Below are 22,116 nucleotides of genomic sequence, written 5' to 3'. Positions count from 1 at the left end.
TGTGATCTTTTTACCTCCTATAGGGGAAAAAAAGATGACATTATCCTTTTTAAAATTTTTTGACTACTTTTTTTTTCTTTTTTTAAATTTTTATTTATTCATTTTAGAGAGAGAGAAAAAGGTGGAGGGAACAGGAAGTATCAACTTGTAGTAGTTGCTTCTCATATGTGCCTTGACTGAGCAAGCCCTGGGTTTGCCGTGGGTTTAAGCCCAGCGACCTTAGTATTCCAGATTGACACTTTATCTGCTGCACCACAACAGGTCAGGCCAACATTATTCTTTTTTATTTTTTTATTTTTTTTAAGTAAGAGGAGGGAAAATAGACTCCTGTATGCACCCCAGCCAGAATCTACCTGGAAACCCCCGTCTGGGGATGATGCTCAAACCAATCGAGCCACTGACTGCAAGAGGGGAAAAGAAGCAGATGCTCACTTCTCATGTGTGCCCTGACTGGAGATCAAGCCTTGGACTTCCGCATGCCTGGCTGATGCTCTTATCCACTGGGCCATCTGGCCAGAGTCCAACATTAGTCTTGACATACAAATTTCACATAAATGGGATATCTATACTATACTCCAGTAGTCTTTGTGTGTTTTGAGATTTAGTGATACCTTATTGCTTTAAATCAGCATCTGATGGCCTGGTTGAAATGTAGGTTCTGATCCTGTGATTCTTCATTTTAAAAAGCATCGAGGGAATGTGGAATCTTCTAGTCAAAGGAGTGCACTGTAAATACTCAGTCTCTGTGTGTGCTCTAGGATTCTTATCAAATCCATAGTTCTTCCCTTTCTTTTTTTTTCCAGGTGTGTGTTGGGAAACACTACCATCCTGGCTGAGTTTGCTACCGATGATGAAGTTAGCCGCTTTCTGGCACAAGCTCAGCCCCCTACACCTGCTGCAACCCCGAGTGCACCTGCAGCAGGTTGGCAGTCGCTGGAGACCGGCCAGACCCAGGCAGATCCCGTCGGACCTGCTCTGAATCTTTTCGGTGGGTCCACAGGGCTCGGGCAATGGAGCAGCAGTGCTGGTGGCAGCAGTGGGGCCGATCTTGCTGGCGCCTCATTGTGGGGGCCCCCAAACTATTCTTCTAGCTTGTGGGGAGTCCCAGCTGTGGAAGATCCCCATAGGATGGGCAGCCCTGCTCCTTTACTACCTGGTGACCTTCTGGGAGGAGGGTCGGATTCAATCTGAACTTAGAACTTTCAACTCTGACCTCGTGACCTTTTTTGGAACAGCAGCAGCACTAACTTGACCTTTTCGTTTTTTTTTTCAACTTGCAATAAATACATTTTTAAAAGGAAAAAAGAAAACGGAGAGAGAAAAAAAGGTGGGTCATTGACAGACTGTCTGAGCACATAGTTGCCTCCCTTATAACTTCAGTTTTTTCGTTTGGAATATGAATCCAAAAAGAGAACATATCACTCTTGAAATACTTGAATCATGAACGCCAACCTAGAAAGACAATGTGAAGCAAGTACACATACCATTTAAATTTAAACACAAAAAAATTAAAAAAATTAGTTTCTAGTTTTTCACTTTTTTCATGTTATATGGAAGTTGTTGCTAAGAAACATATATACTGAAAAAAAAATAGCTTTTTAACTTTGTTTGCACTGGGTGTGTTTCCGTCCTTAGGTCTACCATGTTTGGGAGGGAGGGGAATTCAAAAGAATTGTTGGGGTGGGGGGAGGGAAGACTTGACGGAGCCTCACTTTAAAAACAAAAATGTAAAAAACCTAAAAAAAAAAAAGGAAAAAATTTGTGATTGGCTGGTTGATAAATACCAGTGTGTTCTGGCACATGTAACTGCCCAGGCATGCTCGTTCTGGTATGTGTGTGCACGTGTGTTCATGTATATTTGCGTGCATCCTTCTCTGTCTCTGTGTGTGTGTGTATGCCTGTGTCCTCTGCCGCCACCTCCTTCTCCTCCTCCTTCTCCTCCTCCTTCTCCTCCTCCTCCTCTTCTTCCTCCTCCTCCTTCTCCTCCTTTCTGACCCTGATTGCTCAGAAAGCTGCATTGCTGACAGTCCGCAGGCTGGCTGGCCGGCCATCTGCTTTTTACTTTTATTATTATTTTTTTTAACTATGAAAACACACAAGCATGGGGAGCCACTGCTACTAAAGCAGCTCCTTTGGGCTGTGTTAAGATGAACAGAGTGCTTTTTTTAATGAGGAAAGCAGGAGCTCCATTACATCTGCAAATTAGCCTGAGTATGAATTTTCTCCAGCTTTTCTCTTGACCTAGTAGTAGAGTGGAGCACTGCCAAGTCCAAAAATTAGGAGAGCAGGAGGTACTCTTGCTCCTCTTGGAGCAACTGTGTGTTTACTTATTTTCTTTCTTGGTTTTTTTTTGTTGTTGTTGTTTTTCAAATAGTGGCCACTAGGCACTTCTGAATATCTGTTAAGTTTTTTGCCGGCCTTTTTGTTACTTTGAATGGGAACAGATGCTGAGATAAGTCTTTAATTATGTGATGTCTCAAAAGCAGAAAAACTGTGTTCCCCCTTCCTTGTGTAATCAGGTATGAAAAATTCATCAGAAAGTCAGGTAATGCTGAATTCAATATTTCTATTTGTTCTCTTTTTCATTTTATGAAAACAGAAAAGAGTAAGTTGTGAGCAGCCTCCTGAAAGCATCTGCAGCTCCTCCCTCTCTGCTCCTCTCTTGCTGAGCGTTACCTGTGCCAGGCCGTGGCGTGTTACAGCACCAGGCCATCACTGACAGAAACGTTTACTTAACGAATGTTCTTAAACCAGTGTGTACTTCAAGCGTTTCCTTTTGTTTCTCTATGTTGTGTATTTCCTGTGTATGTGGTTTTGCTTAGGCAGGTATAACTTAGCAAAGATTTTTAAGTATTGCACCTTTTTTTGGTTTTGACCTCTTACTTTTTTTTCCTATAATGTTGCTTTTTTTATTTTGATATTTAAAGACTTTTTTTTTTAAGCATCAATGTAGTAGTACTCTGGGCCGAATAGGAGGCAACTTTTAATCCACAGTTATCACCAACATGTATGTACTTACGTTGGAATCAAAATGTATCAAACTGCTTTTTGTGAAGAGAGTTATAGCAGCCCTGAAGGGGTACCCCTCTATACAAAGCAGATGGTGTGCGGGTGGGGGGAGGGGGGCATATGCCGGTAATGTGCTAGCACTTGTGTGGACATCCCAATCTGCATTATACTGTTTAACATAAAGTGCCGACATTCTGTACCAGCAAATACCTGCCCATTCCAACCCTTGGTGGGAGCAGACCTCTACTGTCCTCCATAACTTGCTGCTAGTGAGGACAAAGGAGTTTTTCTTTCTTTAGCATCTTCAGTGAAGGATATAACAATGCCTAATGTATTTGACTTTTAGCTTGTGTCTGTGTGTAGGTGAGTGGGTGGGTGTGTATAGGAAAAGGCAAAAAAGCATTTAAGTGGTTTTGTGAGACAAAGAATGGGAATTCTGTAGTCCACTTGGCTTGCCCTGTTGATTATAAACCTAGCCTCAAAAGAGACTGACATGCATAGTTCAAGTGAGCATTTGCTAACACAAGTCTTTATTACGTGGGTAGATGGTCAAACTTGAGTTTCTAGTGTTGGTTTGGTCCCGTTGGATGCCTTGTAGAAAACTGACTGTGCCCTCCTGCTTTCCGGATTTCGTTACCACCATGCCCCTTCCACCTCTTCCCACATACACAATGTCTCCTCCCAGCCCGCACTGACTGTTCTCTCTGTGTGGAGCAAAACCCTGTAATGTTTGACCTCCAGGTGAAGAGCAGCTGTTTTCAGACATTTACAGAAAGCTAAATCTTCGTGTCCCTGGGCTTAGGAGTATGTCCAAGGCTCCCAAGAGCCAGTGACAACTCTGCCACTCTTGATTCCCTGCCGTGTCCTGCCCCACCCTCCACCCTACCTGCCTGTTGGTTCCTTGACCTGCACTATGGGTTAGTTGAGTTCCTTATGATACTACGGTGAAAGCCGGGTGCTAGAGCCCCTCTTGTTTACAAGACATAATGAGGGATTTGAAATATGTAAAAATAAACATGAGAAGCTAAAATGTTCTTCCATCATAAGCTTAAAGGGAAAAAAATTAAAAACTTTAAAAAAAGACCAAAAAAGTGCATATATATATATACACACACACACACACACACACACATACATACATATAAATATATATTTTAGATGAAGACTAACTCTGGGAGCATTTAACAGTGTTTTTTGTTTTCGTTTTTAACATTTATTTTCCTGCTTTAAAATTTGCAAGCATTCTCAGGAATTCTAGGGTAGGAAGCCAGTTTTTTGAAGATGGTTTATTTAACCGTATCTTATCCTAGATAGACGGCTGTTTCTTTCCTGTTAATAAACTTTTACAAGTTCCTGAAACTTCAAAAAGTTTAAACAATTTTTACTTAAAAAAATGTAAAAAGAAAAGTCTCCAAACGCTATTATCATACTGGGGATCACACATTTTAAAACATGTAGAAAGAAATATTTTTTAAAAATGATCAATTTAGCAGCAAGAGGTAAATTCATTATCTTAAAAAATATGGGAGAAGGATTGAGCTTTATAAGAGCTCTATAATGGATTCATTTGAAATTCGTGTGTAATTTAATGGGAGACTGGTTGTATGTATATGGGAATTCTATCACTTTGTTACTTTCCATTTAAGACAACTCAAAATCTCCCCTACTAATTTTAATATTTTTTAAAGGACCCTTCTCCCTTTTGCCCAGCCCTACCAGCAAAAGAAAGGAAGAAAGAACAACAGCTTAAAATAAAAAGTAACTAATCTATAAAGTAATACAGTTGGATTGCTGAGAATCTATGTAAAGAGTTAGGAAATATAGGTTAATAATTTTTGGAACAAATTTTAAATATAGGCATTACTAGAGGAAATATATCTGTGGAATGTTCTATTAATGAAGAATGTCTGTCTTACCTCCATTTGTTATGGCAGGAGGAGAAAATAATACATAGAAGAATCTAATAAGGAACAAGTGATTTTACTTTTTTTGCTCCCAGCTACTGTTGTGCTCATTTTAATTGCTATTTTGAAGATCTGCTGCTTAATTATCCCCATCCCTCAGCCAGAGATGTGGAGTGTTTCCTTTCAGTTTTTGGTGATGTCAAATTCTCCTTTTGTATCCCTCCTGGGGCCAGGGATCAGAATTCCCAAATATGACCACAGCTTCTTTTAAACATCTAAGCTTCCCAGTGGGAAAGAAACTCCTGCTCCACAAGTAAAGGGAGTGGGTGGGGTTGCTGCCTGCAATTTCTCTAAAACCGCTTTAGTGCCTTCATACATACACCCAGACATCCTAAGCAAGGGGAACACATGTGTATGTGCATGTGGTCCAGTCACCCCACAGGCATTAAGACACTTGCCCATTAAGGAAATTTGAGTGGTTCTGGACAGGCCCCCAAAAGCAGTGGGCTAAATTTAAAATACATAAGCAGAAATCAAGGAGGTTAAATATGACTTTATGTCTCAATGTAGAATGCCAAGATCAAGATCCTTCTTTGTGTTGTCGTTCTGTTACTGTGCGTTGACTTCTCTGGGTGTGTCAGCATGGCACCTACAGTGATTTGGAAAGTCTCTTTATGTTGGGCCAATAGAAAGGGGTTCGTATTTTTCTGTTCTTGTCCTTTGTTTCCTCCCTTACATCCCCCCCTTTTTTTGTCAACTCGCTGAAAGCTTTGCTCTGTTGGTTGGCAGTGACCTAAGAACAGATACAGTGAGATGTCATGGAAGAGAAAAACGCTTCTTTCCATGGTTTTCTTTGGCAAGAGCCATGTCTGCTGAGCGGTTAGGTGGCTTCAAGAACTTGGAAAATTCAGTGGAGCATCTTCTCTTCCACATTCTGGCATGTATACAGAGGCTTGCTGGTCACCTCTCGTTATATTGATTGATTTTGCTTTCCAGTTTTTGCTAGTTTCCCTTTTTTTCTTTAAACACTTGATTACTAGTGACTAGAGGTGTCCATTTCTCAAACATCATGAACTTGGTTTCTGTCTAGCACATGAGTAGCCAAAAGAAAAAGCACTAGTAAGGGAAGGGATGTCTTCCATCAGACTGAGGACCTCTAATGACAATTGATATCCAGTGCCATGACCTAATTTTAGGTGTTTTTTAGGGGGGGAAACCAACAAAGTTCATCTCCGAGACACTGTGAAAAAGTGGGTATGGCATCTCTGACCCCTTCGTCCCTGGCCCTTGATATTTTTCATTTATAACATTCACAGAAGTTCACCTAATCAGCAGTGCTGCAAGTTAAGATTTCAAACCAAATTCTTTCATCAGTGTCCCCCAGTAAATCCAAATTATCCATTGGCTGCCATTCAATTTGTTTTATCTATCTACAGCAGTGTGATTTTCTGTTACTACAGCTCCTGTTGTAAGAATTCCCACCACTTCTAACATGACTGTAGCATAAATTAATAGTTGGTTCTTCCAAGTTCCTGTGGGTTGAATGTGGTATATAAGATATGCAACAAAAAAAGAAAGGAAAAGAAATTCCTGCCCAAGAATTTGGAAGAGCTTTTACAAATATATCTAGCAGAAACTAAAATTTCACAGGCTATTAACTTGTTGCAGATATTCACTCTCACTTTTACCACTTTGGGGGAGGTGAGGGAGCAGTTTTGTAGTTAACAGCCAGATTCCATATCGACCTCAGATGCTGTGTACTTTTTAGTTTTATTTTTTTATATTCTGGCATCTTGACTCTTAAACAGAATGCAGATGTCTGTGTGCTGATCAAAATGCTAAGCCAGGCCTGTTTTCCTTTGCAGTGTAAACAGGATGTTTTCAGCAAACTTGGCTGTAACAGCCATCTCTAAGAATAGGGAACAATTGAGTCTTTATGTAGAAAAGGTACCCTTCGCCCTCTCCCCCATCCATCCTCAGAGTTCAGATTCAACACATGACACTTTGTAGGTTATTATTTTGGGTTTGGGTTTCTTTTTGTTTTACTTATCTATATAGGTCTTCATTTAGGAGTAGAGATACATTTTTAGCTGATTAAAAAAAAGAATCAACTTTTTCTTCAATGCTTTTGCCAAGTTTTGTCACACTTCATATCTATGCATTAACTACATTTCTTAATGTTACTGCAAAAAGAAATCATTTTGTTTTCCTTCCTGTGAGTGTACAACAACAGCAGGGCTGCATGTGGTAGTGCAAATGAATATACATAATGTCAAGGACATCATCAATCTATTCAAAAAACTATATCGTTCCAGAGTTAGAGCACACCCTATAGTATGGTCTGTAGGTTTATGGCCAGTGCCAAAGGTGTGTATTTTCAGAGGTGGTCCCCATTTTTCAGTGACAGTGTTGTTTTCTTGAACTTAAATTTGACAAAGTAGGTGCTGGCATTATATTCTTTAGATTTGAAGTAATGATCAACTTCAAAATCTATAAACATCATAGTAACTTAAAATTTGAACATTGGCCCTCCCGGCGCTACTCAGAATGCCTCCTCTCCACCCACATTGCCAAGGAAAAGAGGCCATGAGCATTCTACAGGATGGTGAAGGGAACACTGGTCAGGAAACAACTACTAACCCACCAGCTGGGCATCTGTGCTGTTCTCAAACTAAATGTGGATAATTTACCAAGTATGCTAACATTTGAGTGGTTTTTAAACTGTCAAGCTCTTGTAATAACCTGCTAAGTGAATGAAACATCCAGTGTTTGCCTTGCAGAATTTGAATAGTTCCGTTTTCAGTTAGCTATACACCTGAATTTGTTTTTAATGAGAAACTACAGCGGGAAAAATGGTACTGCCCTAGTCAAAGGGTTTCTGTAATACTCGGACATGGGTTCTTCATTCTGCCAACACTTTTTTTTTATTATAGGAGGGCAAAGGCAAGAAATGTTGTTTTAAATTTTAAAGTGTTTCATTAAAGCACTTTGTGCCTCCATTTTTACTTCAAACTATTAAGTCATTGCTTTGAAAATAAAAGCCCACTTATAGTTGACCCATTTCAAGGCAATATTAATAAGCTGGGATTGTGTTTTTAAAAAGTGAATTACTTTTTACAGCAAATGGTGAATAGCAAAAGACAAGTTCTGAGGGTAGCTTACAATATTATAACAGACTTATAAAATTAAGTAGTTTTCTTTCCCTTCTCCCCTGCTTTCTTTGACCTCTTGATGAAGTTGACAGTCCTTCTCCTTTGGGCTACTGAAAGGTGTGCACAGCTCTCAGGGCTGGGTTGTGAGAGTACACCGAAGGCAAGGTGGAGTAGCTATGCTGCAGGATTAACCTTATAGCAGAGCTTTATGGAGAGGAACATAGCTATCCTACATGTGTTCGCCAAAATGAAAAGGGAGGAGGGTAAATTACACAAAACCAAGAGAAAAATACCTTTGAAACTGTTCAAGAAGTTACGTACCTTTTAAAGGTAGTATAGTTTCTCACTAAGTGATGCATTCAGCATACACTTCTTGCCAGAAATTTCGGGATGTTAGAATAAATGTGCTTAAAACACCACCTCTACCCCCCTGGTTTTTATTTTGTCCAAGGAATTACTTAAGTGTAGTATTTCTGAATGTGCCTTTGTGAGTACAGAGACCATCTATGTTAGGAAGAAGCTATCCACTAGGATAAAACAGAAAGATGGTCAGCCTAGTCTTTGGGGAAGTCAGCGTTTCTCCTGGCAGTCTCCAGGGGCAGCTGTGGAGTTTTCATTAGCATCAATATTGCACGGTGTAGAATTGTGTGTAAGAAGTTCTGGGACTTGGGAGAGGGGGCAATGAGGTGATGGTGCACAGGTAATAGAGACCCAGATTAGTCCAAGAGTGCAGGTTGAATTATCTGTCTGCATTATCTAGTTTTCTTTGTGTATGTGTGTGAGTGCATGTGTGGTTTTACTTTTTGTTTTTCTGTAAGCACTGGAGAGCTGATATATGGTGATATTTGTGACGCATTCATGCATGTCCAGAAGGCGTTTTCTAGCTTCTGTGTGCAGAGCGGGCAGTGCATTTTCACTCTCTGAGTCTGTGTCCTGAGAAGGCAATTATTTTCCCAAACGGAAGTCACTTCATGTTGCTGTTTATGCAAACAGGGTATTACACACTAGAAGAATGCTTTTGAAAGAATAAGATGGAAGTGTTTGAGAAAGAAAAAAGTCTGAAATAATTTTATTTCTTTAGAACTATCTTATCATAGTTAAGCATAGCAAGCCTCAATGTCTCTTCATTTGTTTTTGTTTTAAACGATTCCACCTCTTCTCCCCACTCCCAATCTTCTAAAGAAATATCAAGTAAGTGAATGCTAAGGGCCATTTCCGTAATTCCTCAGAACTCCCCAAAGAGGAAACTGATCCCTCCCACAAGATTCCTTCAGCTTCATTCAGGAAGACAAAGGGAGGAGAGATGCTGCCGCTTCACTCTCATTCCTCTCTAATGGCCTTGAAATGTATTATTATGCAAATGTGAATTTTGATACTGAATTTAAGAAGAGGTTATTGGATTTTTTTTTCTTTTTTCAAAAACAAAAAGGTCCCATATGTGGTCATCATTGCTTCTTTATTTTGTAACGTGAATTGTAACTATGCATTCTGCAAAAGGGGGGAGGAGAGGGTAGAAAGGGGAAGGAAGTAGCATTGCATCTTGTTCTATGGTTTCTGTGTCCATGGTATCCCATGTCCTGGCGGGGAAGGCGGGTGAGAGCAAGAAGTGGTAAGGTCAGCACAGTGAGGTGCATGCAGAGCCCTCTGGGTCCTCCCACAATCGCTGGCAGGCCTGATGGCCCAGCAAAATCAATATGGTACAGGATTCCCCATCTTAGCCGTGCAGTGTTAACCCAGTGCAACAGTGGGGCCCCAACGGCTCCAGTGTTCTCTGGGAAAAAGTACTCATCCTTTCCTGAAGTCAGAACCCTTTCAAGCTCAGGAAACTATGCCTCACTCCTGCTGACCTTAAAGTTCATCTTTATGTCAACTTCAAAAACCTCCTCCTCCTCCCTCTTCCTCCCACTCCTTTTTAATTTTTCATTTTTCCTTAATTGTTTTTAAGTGAACTTAATTATAAGGAAACTGTCTTGTTCTAGGGGGAAGAGGACTGTTGCTTGGCAGGCAAAATAGGATTGTCTTCCCCTATTTTGTCTTCCCACTACTACACCTCAGCCAAATGTAGTCTCTCTGCTTCCCTGGCATTTACTAAGCTGTGTATAGCTAGCGAGGTGTTTGACACAGGAAAACCTGCAGCCTTCTCTTTGTCCTACAGAATTCCTCTGTGGATCTTGCCTGTGGTGAATCGTGGCACCTGTATTGCTCTGGTCTAGGCATTATTTGCAATACACAGTATCGTACACAAGAGGATGTTCTGCCTGTGTTCAGTGTTTCCACGCAGCAGCTCTTGTCCACAGTACTGTAATGAGTCACAGACTTGTCCACAGTCTCCTTGTGCCCAGGCAAGCCTGAACGGGCACAATCTTATCAGGGTTCCAATCTGTTAGATTGCCTTTAGACAAAAAACAAAACCAACAAAAAAATTAAAAATCCTGATGTTTCAACTGTCTCACACAAAACAATACCTCGAGGTACGTTTCCCCTGCAGTGTAGACCTTGACTCCCCTCTCTTTTTCTGACAACAATGGGTTATCCTTTTGAAAATATGAACATGTAAATAGCAGGATATCTTTTATAATTCTTTTTTTTTTTTTTTTTTTTTGCTGTGAAAGTAACCCTAAAATATGATATTTCTCTCTCTTTTTTAAAAGCCATCAGAAGTTTTAGATCTTATTCTTTCATGTTTGAGAAAAGCAGAACAGGTCAGGGTTTGGATTTGCATTTGTGGGCTGGTGTTCTCTCTGTTGCCTCCTGTTCACAGTGATAGCGGGCCAGTGTCTGAAGTCTGTTTTAAATAGATGCCATCTATTCTAGCCTTCTAGCTCCAGGGTGGAGAGGGTCTAAATTTCTCTCTTCTGCAAGATTCATCCCTCCAGGATTCCAGAATGTTTTCCACGGGAGACCTTGAGCTCTCAACCTTTCTTGATTCAAACAGGCACACACACGCACACAGTAACTGAGTAGCATTCTGTAGTTCACAAAGGGAATCAGTCCATGGCATTGCAGTTTGGCGCTGTAGAGTTTATAGCTTTGTCACTTTGCGATACTCTGGAAGTGTACTGATTTCTTACTTACAAAGAAACTAAGACGTGCAAACAACTGCCCTGAAAGGCGTGTGTACCGAGCCCCCTCCATGAGGCTTGGCTGACATTAAGTAGAGGGACATAAGTTTAACAAATGCTGCTTGTAGGGATCTGTTAGCTACTGCTCTCCTAGATTTGGCCACTTATGAGGCAGAGTCAGAATGGGTCGTTTTGAATAGCTTCATCACAAACACCCCTTTCCTCCATCTTAATGATAAACCCTAGATCTGCCAAGAAGCCCTCTGTAGTTTTGACCTGTATAGTGACGACTTCCTTTGAGGGGAAGAAGCTTGATTATAAAATGCATGTATACTCACTATCCACCTTCTGATTTGGGCCCTGTCGACCTTGGGATTTCATTTCTTTTTGTTTAGAGACCCCTTTTCTATCAGTTTCTTTCCTTTGGTCCCTCAAAAGTTCTTCCCACCCTTATCCCTCTATGATCCTCCCAAAGGGCTTTGTTGATCTCTGCACTTCTTTCTTGAGACACTCACTCCCCCACCACCACCCTTTGCACACATACCGGTGACCAAAGTGTGTCCAGTGATCTCACAGAAGACATCAAAAATGGTGCATGCACCGTGAATGTGCTCACAGAGACACGTGCACAAGGATCCTGCACCCTTGGCCTTAACCTCAGTATGACTTAAGGTGCAGGAACATTTTTAACAGGTTTTAAAAAAAAAAATCTAGGAGGGGGATAAAAAGCAGTCACAAGAGCTCAGCTGTGCCAGCTCCTAACTCTCCACTATTTGCTTACAACTTTGAATTCTGTGCCCACCCCACCCCATCCCTGTTTTGAGTAACCAAAAACAGACAAGATTTCTGAGGAGAGATTTCTGGACTATTTTGTCTTTCTCCATTTAGATGGAGATGTAAATGCTGCTTTGGGTTCCATAATCCTAGGGGGCTATGTTTACAGAGTAAAATACATCCTACCAAATCAGGAAACTGAATAATGGAACCTCTGCAGTGAGAGTTAGGTCACTGACTGCGAACAAGAGAAGCAGGGGGCTTGACAGGGAGGGTATGGAGGAGGAGAACCAGAAGTCCCATTTTAATGACTTGTGACATGTTGCTCCCTTCCTCCGTCTCTTCCCTTCACTTCTCTCCTTGCCCCCTTTGGACAGAAGATGCAGAGAAAGGCGGGAGTTTTCAAAGGCAGCTTCCCAACTTTGCACACAAACAGGTAACAGGAAGGTACAGTAAAAATCCTCTCATCTGAAACACTGTCAACAGAAACAAAACCTGTAAATGACTAAATAGCTGCACATGTTGATGCTCTCTGCAGGTTACCTAGAAGTATTTTGTTTTTCTTATACTTGAAATAGCTTTTACAATATTATTTTGGTGACTTTCTTCCTCTCTTCCTGTGGGCAATAGAGAAAGTGGATGATGGGATTTAAGGAAGTTTGAGGGGAGAAAAGGAAGGATATGGCATTGTCTTTTTTTTTTTCCTTAAACATAGAGGTTTAATCAAACTCCATATTTTGAAATTGCTCCTCATATTAATGGTTTTACATGGACACAGAAACTAGGCACTTTAGAGGTGCACTTGCATGGCAGGCTGGGCCCCCCTTTTCTATATTTTATTTTACTTTTTTAGTATAGTGGTACTTAAAATCACTGGTTCACTTAAAAAAACAAACAATAAAATGTTAAACTCTACTAATGTACAAATAAGCTGAAAAGTTGCATTTTATGTGTATTTTTTGCCATAGCAGGTACTGTATTTCTCATGCTGGATTTAAAAAAAAAAAAAATCAAAAACAAAAAAACTAAAGGGTGGTGTTTTATTGGATTGTGACAGGTTGAGTAATACGGAATTAAGTCTTCGTCATTTCATTAAAACTGAGAGATGATGTAATGCATACATAAGAGTTTTCTGAAGGGTTTTTTTGGGGGGCTTTTAAACAGCTTATTTTTGTTTTTGTTTAGTTTTTTATTTTATTTTGGAAAGATATGATTGTATTATGTGCAACTCAGTTGCTTACATTATAACTACAAAATATTTTTGGGTTCCTGGAAAAAAAGAAAAAAGACTAATAAATGTGTTTGGCTGCTAAGCATTTATTGTGGTTTCCTGTTTTATTCTGCCAATTTAATTTGCTCGTTTGTTTGAATGTTTATTTTTATTTTTTTATACTCTTTTGCTCCACACCTAAAAGATACCCAAAATTCAGCATCTAAATTGTCTATCTTGTGGTGGAATGTTTTTGCTTTTGGGGTGGGCAGGTTGGCCTGTTGGTGCTGGGTTTGTGCTCTTTGCTCTTGCTGCCTGCCAAAGTGCAGGGTTCAAATTCTCTAAAAGAAATTGATGTTTTCCTCTGCCTTTTGTTGTCTTCTTTAATCCTTACTTGAATTTGGAGTGAGAGCACTAGAGTTAAGGAGAGAAGAGAGAAGACTGTCTAGGGCTCTGCTGTATCCCACCTCTCCTGCTCCCAGGGAAGAGAACCAGCCAGCTTTGTCCAGAAAACACCTGCATAGTGCTCCCTACCCCACTTTGAGTGCTGCCAAGCTGCTGAGGAGCATCAGAGCCTTCCCCTAAAGGCGAGGTTTCCCCCATCTAAACAGCTTTTTATTTTTTGTTGGCTGTTAAAATAAGACTTGTTGAGACATGTGATTATGAAATACCTCTAGAATGGCCAAGGGGAGGAAGGTAGGGAAATTAATACTAACTCCCAGGTATTGTTGTGTTCAACTTAATTCTCAGAATGCTGTGTGAACAGATAGCAAACCCATTTCATGAGGAAACTGCAGCTCAGAATAATTTAATTAGCTAATAGGTAACATTGATTGATTGATTACTATAAACTAGGCTCTGCTCTAAGCATGCCATATATATTCATTCATTGAATTGAAACCTTACTAGGAACCCAGATAGGACTCATAAGTTAACCATGTCAAAATGCCTCTGCTGCAGAGCACTTGGGTTTTGGAGACAGTGGTCTTAAAACAAGTCTGTTGTACAAAGTGGTAGGCCATATACCATCTAATTCTTTTATCATAAAATAAGTAAATACTGGGAAATCAGAAGTGAGAAGTAAACTCTTCAAAAACATCTTGAGGGTTGGTCTATTATAAATAACTTTTTTTTTTTTAAATAACTGCAAAGACCTTTATCAAATACTTTGGATATTGTAAAAATGCATCAATGGTGCTTGACCTGTGGTGGTGCAGTGGATAAAGCATCAACCTGCAACTCTGAGGTCACCAGTTCGAAACCCTGGGTTTGCCTAGTCAAGGCACACATGGAGGTTGATGCTTCCTGCTCCCCCCCCCTCTAAAATGAATAAAATATTAAAACAATAAAAATTAAAAACTCAGTGGCTAAAGGGGGATGTGTTGTAGAATTAAAAGTAGTTGTTAAGACTTTAGTATCTTGCTCAGCCTTCCTCACTGCCGTGCCCTGTCATCATCTTAGGTGACTTCAGAGTATGCATGGAAATCCCATGCTAAGCCAAACTTCCACACTCCTTCCTCCAGTCTACCCCAGCCATACACTCACCCAAAGTGGCTCCTTTCCAGAATCATTAATTTCAGCATTTTTGACCTTGACTTCCTGTTCTCTCAACCATCTGATTCCCACTCTAGCTTTGTTGTGACCTCATCAGCCACTCCAGGACACTGACCTATTATTTCCTTTCTCCCGGTCCGTCAGCCCTCTCCTTTTTCTCATTTTCTTACTAATTTGGTTTAAATTTTATATCCCATAATTTCATTAACATGATTGCAAATACTTATAAGTTATATCTCCCTTCAATTTTCTTGACACTGTGTGTAATAAAATCCCCAACTTTGGAAAAACCTATATTCTATGTCCCACCAGTACCCAAAAGCAGCATTGCTGTGGCGGGGTAGAGGCCACTACAAGGCAAATAAGGGCTCCTATAAAAATGTGCTGACCAACAGTGAGACTTTGACAATACCCAGCAGGTGGTGGCCTATGTACGCTAATACATGGAGAATGTCGCAGAAATCAGAAAAATTTATCCAGATTCCCGCTTCCCAACCATAAGCAGAGAGAGGTGCTTCCTTTATGGGTGTCACAGTTCTTCAGTGTTTGGGATCTTTTTCCTGCCCCTTGGGTACTTTTAACTCGCCATTAGCCATTCTCTCTTCTCATGTTCAGCTGGGGCCCTTACCAGTCAACATACTACTTTAATCCATTGCATGGCAAAAACCCTCCCTTGGATTTATATATTTATTTTGGGTTTTTTGGGTTGCTTTTTCTGACGGAGTCAGAGAGACAGACAGACAAGGAAGGGAGAGATGAGAAGCACCAATTTTTTGTTGTGGTTCCTTAGTTGTTCATTGATTGCTTTCTCATTTGTGCCTTGATGGGGGGGGGGGGCTACAGCAGAGCAAGTCACCCCTTGTTCAAGCCAGCAACCTTGGGCTCAAGCCAGAGACCATGCAGTCATGTGTATGATCCCACGCTCAAGCCAGCAACCCCACACTTAAGCTGGTGAGGCTGAGCTGAAGCTGGATGAGCCCGTGCTCAAGCCAGCAACCTCGGGTTTTAAACCTGGGTCCTCCGCCATCCCAGTGCAACGCTCTATCCACTGTGCCTCTGTCTGGTCAGGCTGGACTCATATTTTGTCTCTTGCCTTGCCAGCTACTGTCCCATTTTTCCCCTGAAGAAATGTTCTCTCCTCTCCCTCCAGAGTCTCTTCCAGTCTATCTTCTGCTCCTGTCATTCCCCTAGAAGAGCTGTTTCTGAGGTCACTGACAACCTCCCTAGTCCAGTGGACATGACTATTTTGCTTCTTGATACCACAACTGGATTTCCTTTTCTGTTTTAGCGTGTTGGATTTCATCACTGTTCACACTAGGCCCTCCTTTGTTGCATGCTAAAATCCTAGACAGTGTCATCCACCTCACTGGCCTTCTTTTTTTTACTCTTTTTTCCTTTGAGCCCATCCTGCCCAAATTATATCTCCAACCTTGGCCTTCCTCCTAACCCCAGAAAGAGAGACAAACATCAATCAGTTTCTGTATATGCCCTGACCAGTGATCAAACCAGCAGCCTTTTGTGTATTAGGACAATGTGGTCTAACCAACCCTGGTCTTTCTGATTTCCTAATTGCCTACCCACCTCTTAAGTCTAATGAATAAATCCCCCACCTTCCTTGTTAAATATACTTCCTCAGTCTTTCCCAACTCAGTAAATTATACCACCGTTCACCCAGTTGATTAAACCCATAGCTGTTTCACATCACTGATTTAGTCCATCATGAAGTCCTGTCAGTTCTGTACTAAACATGTATCCACAAACTGTCCACATCTCTTACATCTCACCACAACCAATGTTTAGGTCCATCCACCCTAAGTGCTCACCTGGACCACTGCAGTAGCTTCCTGGCAGTCTACAATCTTTTCCTTAACTTCACCCTCAGACTTCTTCATTTGTTCATGTCACTACCCTCCAGTAGTTTCTCTTTACAATTAAAATCCAAACTCCGGCCTGACCTGTGGTGGCGCAGTGGATAAAGCATCGACCTGGAAATGCTGAGGTCGCCGGTTCAAAACCCTGGGCTTGCCTGGCCAAGGCACATATGGGAGTTGATGCTTCCAGCTCCTCCCCTCTTCTCTCTCCCTCTCTGTCTCTCTCTCTCTCCTCTCTAAAAATGAATAAATAAAATTTTAAAAAAATCCAAACTCCATACCATGGCCCATAAACCCTACACAAATCCCACATGTGCTCTTTTTCCTCTGACTCCTGATCTAAGTCTTATATTAGCCCTATTAGCTTTCTGTTTTCTTAATCCCACTAAGCTCATGTCCACTTCAAGTCCATTATATTTATTTTTCCATTGCCTGGAATGCTCTTTCCCTGCATCTTCATGTAGTCATTGATGAAATGTGGGGTCTTACCTGAATATTCTATCAAAAATAGCTGTCACCCCACCCCCACTTCAAGCTATTCCATGCTCTTGGCTGTATATTTTCTTCATAGAACTTACACTTTATAAAATCACCTTGTTTATTCTTTATTATCCATCTCCCTCACTGGAATATAAGGACAAAAATTTTTTTTCTATGTTGCTCACCAGCTCCAGGGCCTAACTTCATGACTTTAATCATCCATATGTTAAGGATTGCTCAATTTATATGTCCAACCCTCACCATTGAGCTCCACACTTCTATATATAATTGTCTACGCAACATTTTGAAACACCTATCTTGATGGCACTGCAAACTTGATAAACCCCAAACAGAAGTCCATCTCACCCCTCCTCTCACCCTATTGGTAAATGGTATTACCATCTATTCAATGAGAAAACCTGGAAACCTAGGAACATCCTTGATTCCACCCCCTCCTTTACTCCTCATAACTAACATCACTTGGCTAATGTGGGCTTTACTTCCCTTTCTGGGCTAGGCTCCTTTGGACATTATTCACCCAGGAAACATTTATTGAAGACCTGAACTAGGTGCCATGGGTGACCAAAACAGACTTGATCTCTGCCCATGCTGAGTTCACCATCGATGAGAAAGGCAAATTATCTGGTAAGACTTATTAGAGAGAGGCCTATAGAAGCCAAGCGGTCATTCATCATTTATGATATACTAGAGGGAGGTGGACAGGGAGAACATTACAAGGCTGATCTATAGGTTTTTTAATGAATCTGGAATAAATGGAAGCAGAAATGGACAGATGACAGGAAAAGAAGTTATCAAAGACAAGATCTTGAAGACTTGAGGTCTAATCAGCAGTGTTTAATATCCCTGAAATATTATGGTTATTGGGAAAGGGGAGTTCACCTCACCAAACAAGGTGAGGAATTCAAAGTGGAATTCCTCTGGGAGGTCTTGTTTTTAGTAAAGAGATCAGAAACAGGTATTTTTAAAGCAGCTTGGTACCATTGGAGTACCAAGGAAAGGGTACATTTGGAGCTAAGAACCAAGTGTCTTGTCTGGCCTGAGATAGCTCAGTAGATAGAGTGTGGACCTGGAACACTGAGGTCCCCGTTTGAAACCCTGGGCTTTGTCCTTTCAAGGAACATACCCAAGCAACAACTAACGTGAAGTAACTATGAGTTGATACTTCTCCCTCCCCCTCCCCCTCCTCTCTCTGTAAAATCAATTAAAAATAAAAACAACACCAAGTGTCTGGAGCCTATATACACCTACAGTTAACTCTTAGCTCTCCCCTTCTACATGAGCAAACTAAAGACAACCTGCCCATGCCTTTATTTTGTCATCTGCAAAATGGGATCATAATACATAATAGCATTTATTGAGCATTTACTGTGTGCATTGCACCAAGAGCTTTACTTGTAATATTCCGTTTAATAATACCTGAACAACTCAGGAACACAAAGATTAAATGAGATCATTTTGTAAAGCACCTAGTAAGATCTCCATAGATGTCAGGGGCTTTTATTATTATTGGCCAACCAGAGGAGAGTAGGGCCATCAGGGAACATTCTCTGGACTGGGCCTTCAGTAGTGATAAAAAGAGAGGTGTTCCAGAACGGGGGAATACCTTCACCAAGCCGTTGTGTAACCCGGCATGGTATGTGCTGGGAAGCATACTGCTTAATGACTAAAAGTGCAGTCTCAAGTGGGGCGGCTCCCCTTAGCTGCGCGACCCTCAGCATGTCACTCCGCTTAAGTCAGTTTTAGCTCTTGCTGAAGTCTATTTTCACTGCAGTTTCGTGCGAAGGGATCATTTGGAACTCAGTAAGTGCCGATTTTCCTTTAACACTTTCATTTCTCCTCAGAACCTCTCAGTGCCAGGCAGGCAGTAGGAGTGGGGGAGGGGTGGGTGATAAAAATAATGGCAAACGAAGGACTTTCTAAGTGTCCTAGACGTCTGATACTCAGACCTCACAGCAGTCTTTCAGATGAGGAAATGAGGCACAGAGTGGGTCGGTAATTTATGAAGTGCTAATCACGTTTCTTATAAACGACGAGAAACCCGTTAACCCTAAACTGCGAGCGACGACGCGAGCTAGCTGAACTACTCAACCTTGAACGCCCGGGTTTTCCAGAGCCCCGGGGGCGGGATCAAGTGGAGGAAGTCCCGCCCCCAGCGGAGGAAGTCCCGGCTTCAGGTTTCCGCTCCCGCCCTCGCTGTCCTGTCGGCTCTAGTTGGGTTGTTTGTCAGGGATGGCTGAGGGAGGCGACTGTGCTGGGCTGCAGGCGGTTTGCGGGTACGACAGCTACCGCTCGCCGCTGGCCTCCCGCTACGCCAGCCCGGAGATGTGTTTCATGTTTAGCGACAAGTATAAGTTCCGGACCTGGAGGCAACTCTGGCTGTGGCTGGCAGAGGCTGAGCAGGTAACGGGCAGCAGAGCTGAAGGAGCCGGCGGAGGGAGGCGAACCCGCTCCAGCACGTGCCGGGCTCCGCGCCCATGTGGGTCTAGCCGCCTAGGGACAGCTGCCCCGCTATTTTCGGCCGGTGTTCCCTTTCAAGATGAGCTTCGGCCCCAGCACAGGCCGGGTCAGGATGCCAGGGAGCCGCCACCTGTTGCCTCACATGCTTTTAGTCACAAAGTAGGAGACGTGGAGGCGGCGGCAAGAAGTGTGATCTGTGGTTAAGTTACTAAATCTTGTCCATTCCTGCAGGAGTACACCGCGGGCCACTGAGCTCTCTCTTTTTTTTTTTTTTAATTTTTATTTTATTTTTTTACAGAGACAGAGAGAGAGTCAGAGTGAGGGATAGACAGGGACAGACAGAAATGGAGAGAAATGAGAAGCATCAGTCATTAGTTTTTCGTTGCGCATTGCAACACCTTAGTTGTTCGTTGATTGCTTTCTCACATGTGCCATGACCCTGGGCCTTCAGCAGACGGAGTAACCCCTTGCTTGAGCCAGCGACCTTGGGTCCAAGCTGGTGAATTTTTGCTCAAACCAGATGAGCCCAGGTTCAAGCTGGCGACCTCGGGGTTTTGAACCTGGGTCTTCCGCATCCCAGTCCGACGCTCTATCCACTGTGCCACCGCCTGGTCAGGCCCACTGAGCTCTCTTGACGTGCAACTGTGCTGATTTCTGTACACATCTTTTCTCGTTTAACCCACCTTGCAAAGTAGGTGATGTTTTTCCCACATTAGAGGGAATAAAACCAAGCCTGGATTATAACCAAGCGTGCTGTATGCTCTCGGCCACCCAGCTGTCAATATCGGAACGGGGATGTGAACCTGGCTGGGTTGAGTGCAGAGCCTGAGCGCCTAGCCACTTCGTCTTCCACCGTGCCTCTGTAGTGACCGTACTGTCATACAAAATCCGTGTTTCCTAGGCCACTGTTTTGCCTCGAAGGAGGGAGAAACAAGTAGAGGTTTATTAGATGGAATTTATGGTTTGTTTGATAAGAACTGCATATAGAGCTATTCAGCACAACTGTTTCAGATAAGGCTCCAGGGGAGTAGAAGGAAATTGAAGGTGATCCAGAGAGCTATAAAGTTTCAGAGGAAAATGCCACAAGGAAGATGGCAGTGCCCTCTGAAATGGCATGAGTAAATATGGCAACAGTCTTGAGTAGGTACTAGGACAGTGTACAGTGGAACTGCCCAAAAAGGAAGCGTTCACACTAGATCACTCCGTCCATAGCACTGTGCTCAAAAAAACAGTGACATAATAATAATATAAGCATTTCTATAGTCCTATGTGCCGGGCACTGTTTTAAGACTTTACACATTAATAGCTCATTAATCTGCATATTTAAGGTAAGTACTACATATTTTGCAGAGGTTTTACAAATAATGGAATGGAGGTCAGACAAGTACTGTAAACTATTAGCTCAGATAACAGTAGTGGATGGTAAAAGAGGACATTAATAGTGTGTTGTGGTTCATTATGTACCTGCATGCACTCTATTTTCTATTTTTTTTTAAAATAAATTTTATTTTATTTTTATATATTTTTTAAGATTTTATTTATTGATTTTACAAAGAGAGAGGAGAGAGGGATGAGGGAATGAGAAGTATCAATTCAGCGGCTTCACTTCAATTGTTCATTGACTGGTTGTCGTATCTGCCTTGACTGTGCAAACCCAGGGTTTCAAACTGATGACCTCAGCATTTCAGGTCTATGCCTTACCGATGAAGCCGCCACAGGCCAGGCTCTTTTCTATTTCATTTAAGACTATTATATAGGTTAGGATAGTGGCATTCAAAGACTTTGCAGGGTTGCCATAGCTAGTACATGGCTTCAGGCTGGAATTGTAGTGTCATCTGAATATGTGTCCTCTGCACAGTCGCATATTGCCTGAGATGCATACAATTTTGATATGATCTCCTACATTTGGATTATCTATTAGTTAGGGCAGTGTTTCTCAAAGTGTGTGCCAGGGTATACTGGTGCACCCTAGAAGATTTCCAGGTGTGCCCTATGGTATTTCAGAGAAATATGTGCCTGTTGGGGACCAAAAACCCAACAGGGCTTTTGGAGTTTAGATTTTTTTAAATTTTTTTTTTACAGGGACAGAGAGAGTGAGAGTCAGATAGAGGGATAGATAGGGACAAACAGACAGGAACGGAGAGAGGTGAGAAGCATCAATCATCAGTTTTTTGTTGCGACACCTTAGTTATTCATTGATTGCTTTTTCATATGTGCCATGACCGCGGGCATTCAGCAGACTGAGTAACCCCTTGCTCAAGCCAGTGACCTTGGGTCCATGCTAGTGAGCTTTTTTTGCTCAAACCAGATGAGCCCGCGCTCAAGCTGGCATCCTTGGGATCTCGAACCTGGGTCCTTCCGCATCCCAGTCCGACACTCTATCCACTGCGCTACCGCCTGGTCATGCTGGAGTTTAGATTTTTGGGGCACAGAGGTGTGGGGAATTGGCTGTAAGCTGACAGTCTACACAAACCCCCACCTCACTTACCTGGTTAGGTTACAAAAGGCTTTTAAGCTGTGGTACTGGATTGTTCACACTACCCCTGTTCCCAGGAAAGACTGGAAGCAAGTTTCTTCCATCCTTTTTTTGGTGTAAGGTTAAAATGATATGTATGGTGGGGG

At 41.9% G+C, this 22,116-nt stretch overlaps 2 protein-coding genes across 5 annotated transcripts in view; both read left to right on the top strand.

Moving 5' to 3' along the window:
• TNRC6B (trinucleotide repeat containing adaptor 6B) overlaps positions 1–13,168 on the top strand; it is a 288,141-nt gene extending 274,973 nt beyond the window's left edge. For all 4 annotated transcript variants that reach the window (XM_066257399.1, XM_066257391.1, XM_066257372.1 and 1 more), the window contains one exon: positions 804–13,168. In XM_066257399.1, coding sequence (XP_066113496.1) covers positions 804–1,191 — 388 coding nt within the window. In that variant the 3' untranslated portion in view covers positions 1,192–13,168. The remainder of the gene's footprint in view (positions 1–803) is intronic.
• A 6,053-nt stretch (positions 13,169–19,221) lies between these two features.
• The window catches only part of ADSL (adenylosuccinate lyase), a 28,848-nt gene continuing 25,953 nt past the window's right edge, over positions 19,222–22,116 (top strand). Inside the window, exon 1 of the mRNA XM_066257327.1 lies at positions 19,222–19,437. Coding sequence (XP_066113424.1) covers positions 19,267–19,437 — 171 coding nt within the window. The 5' untranslated portion in view covers positions 19,222–19,266. The remainder of the gene's footprint in view (positions 19,438–22,116) is intronic.

Source organism: Saccopteryx bilineata, chromosome 1, assembly GCF_036850765.1.
Source record: "Saccopteryx bilineata isolate mSacBil1 chromosome 1, mSacBil1_pri_phased_curated, whole genome shotgun sequence".
NCBI lineage: Eukaryota > Metazoa > Chordata > Mammalia > Chiroptera > Emballonuridae > Saccopteryx > Saccopteryx bilineata.
The sequence above is the reverse complement of the archived record's forward strand: the minus strand, read 5'-3'. Positions and strand labels throughout refer to the sequence as shown.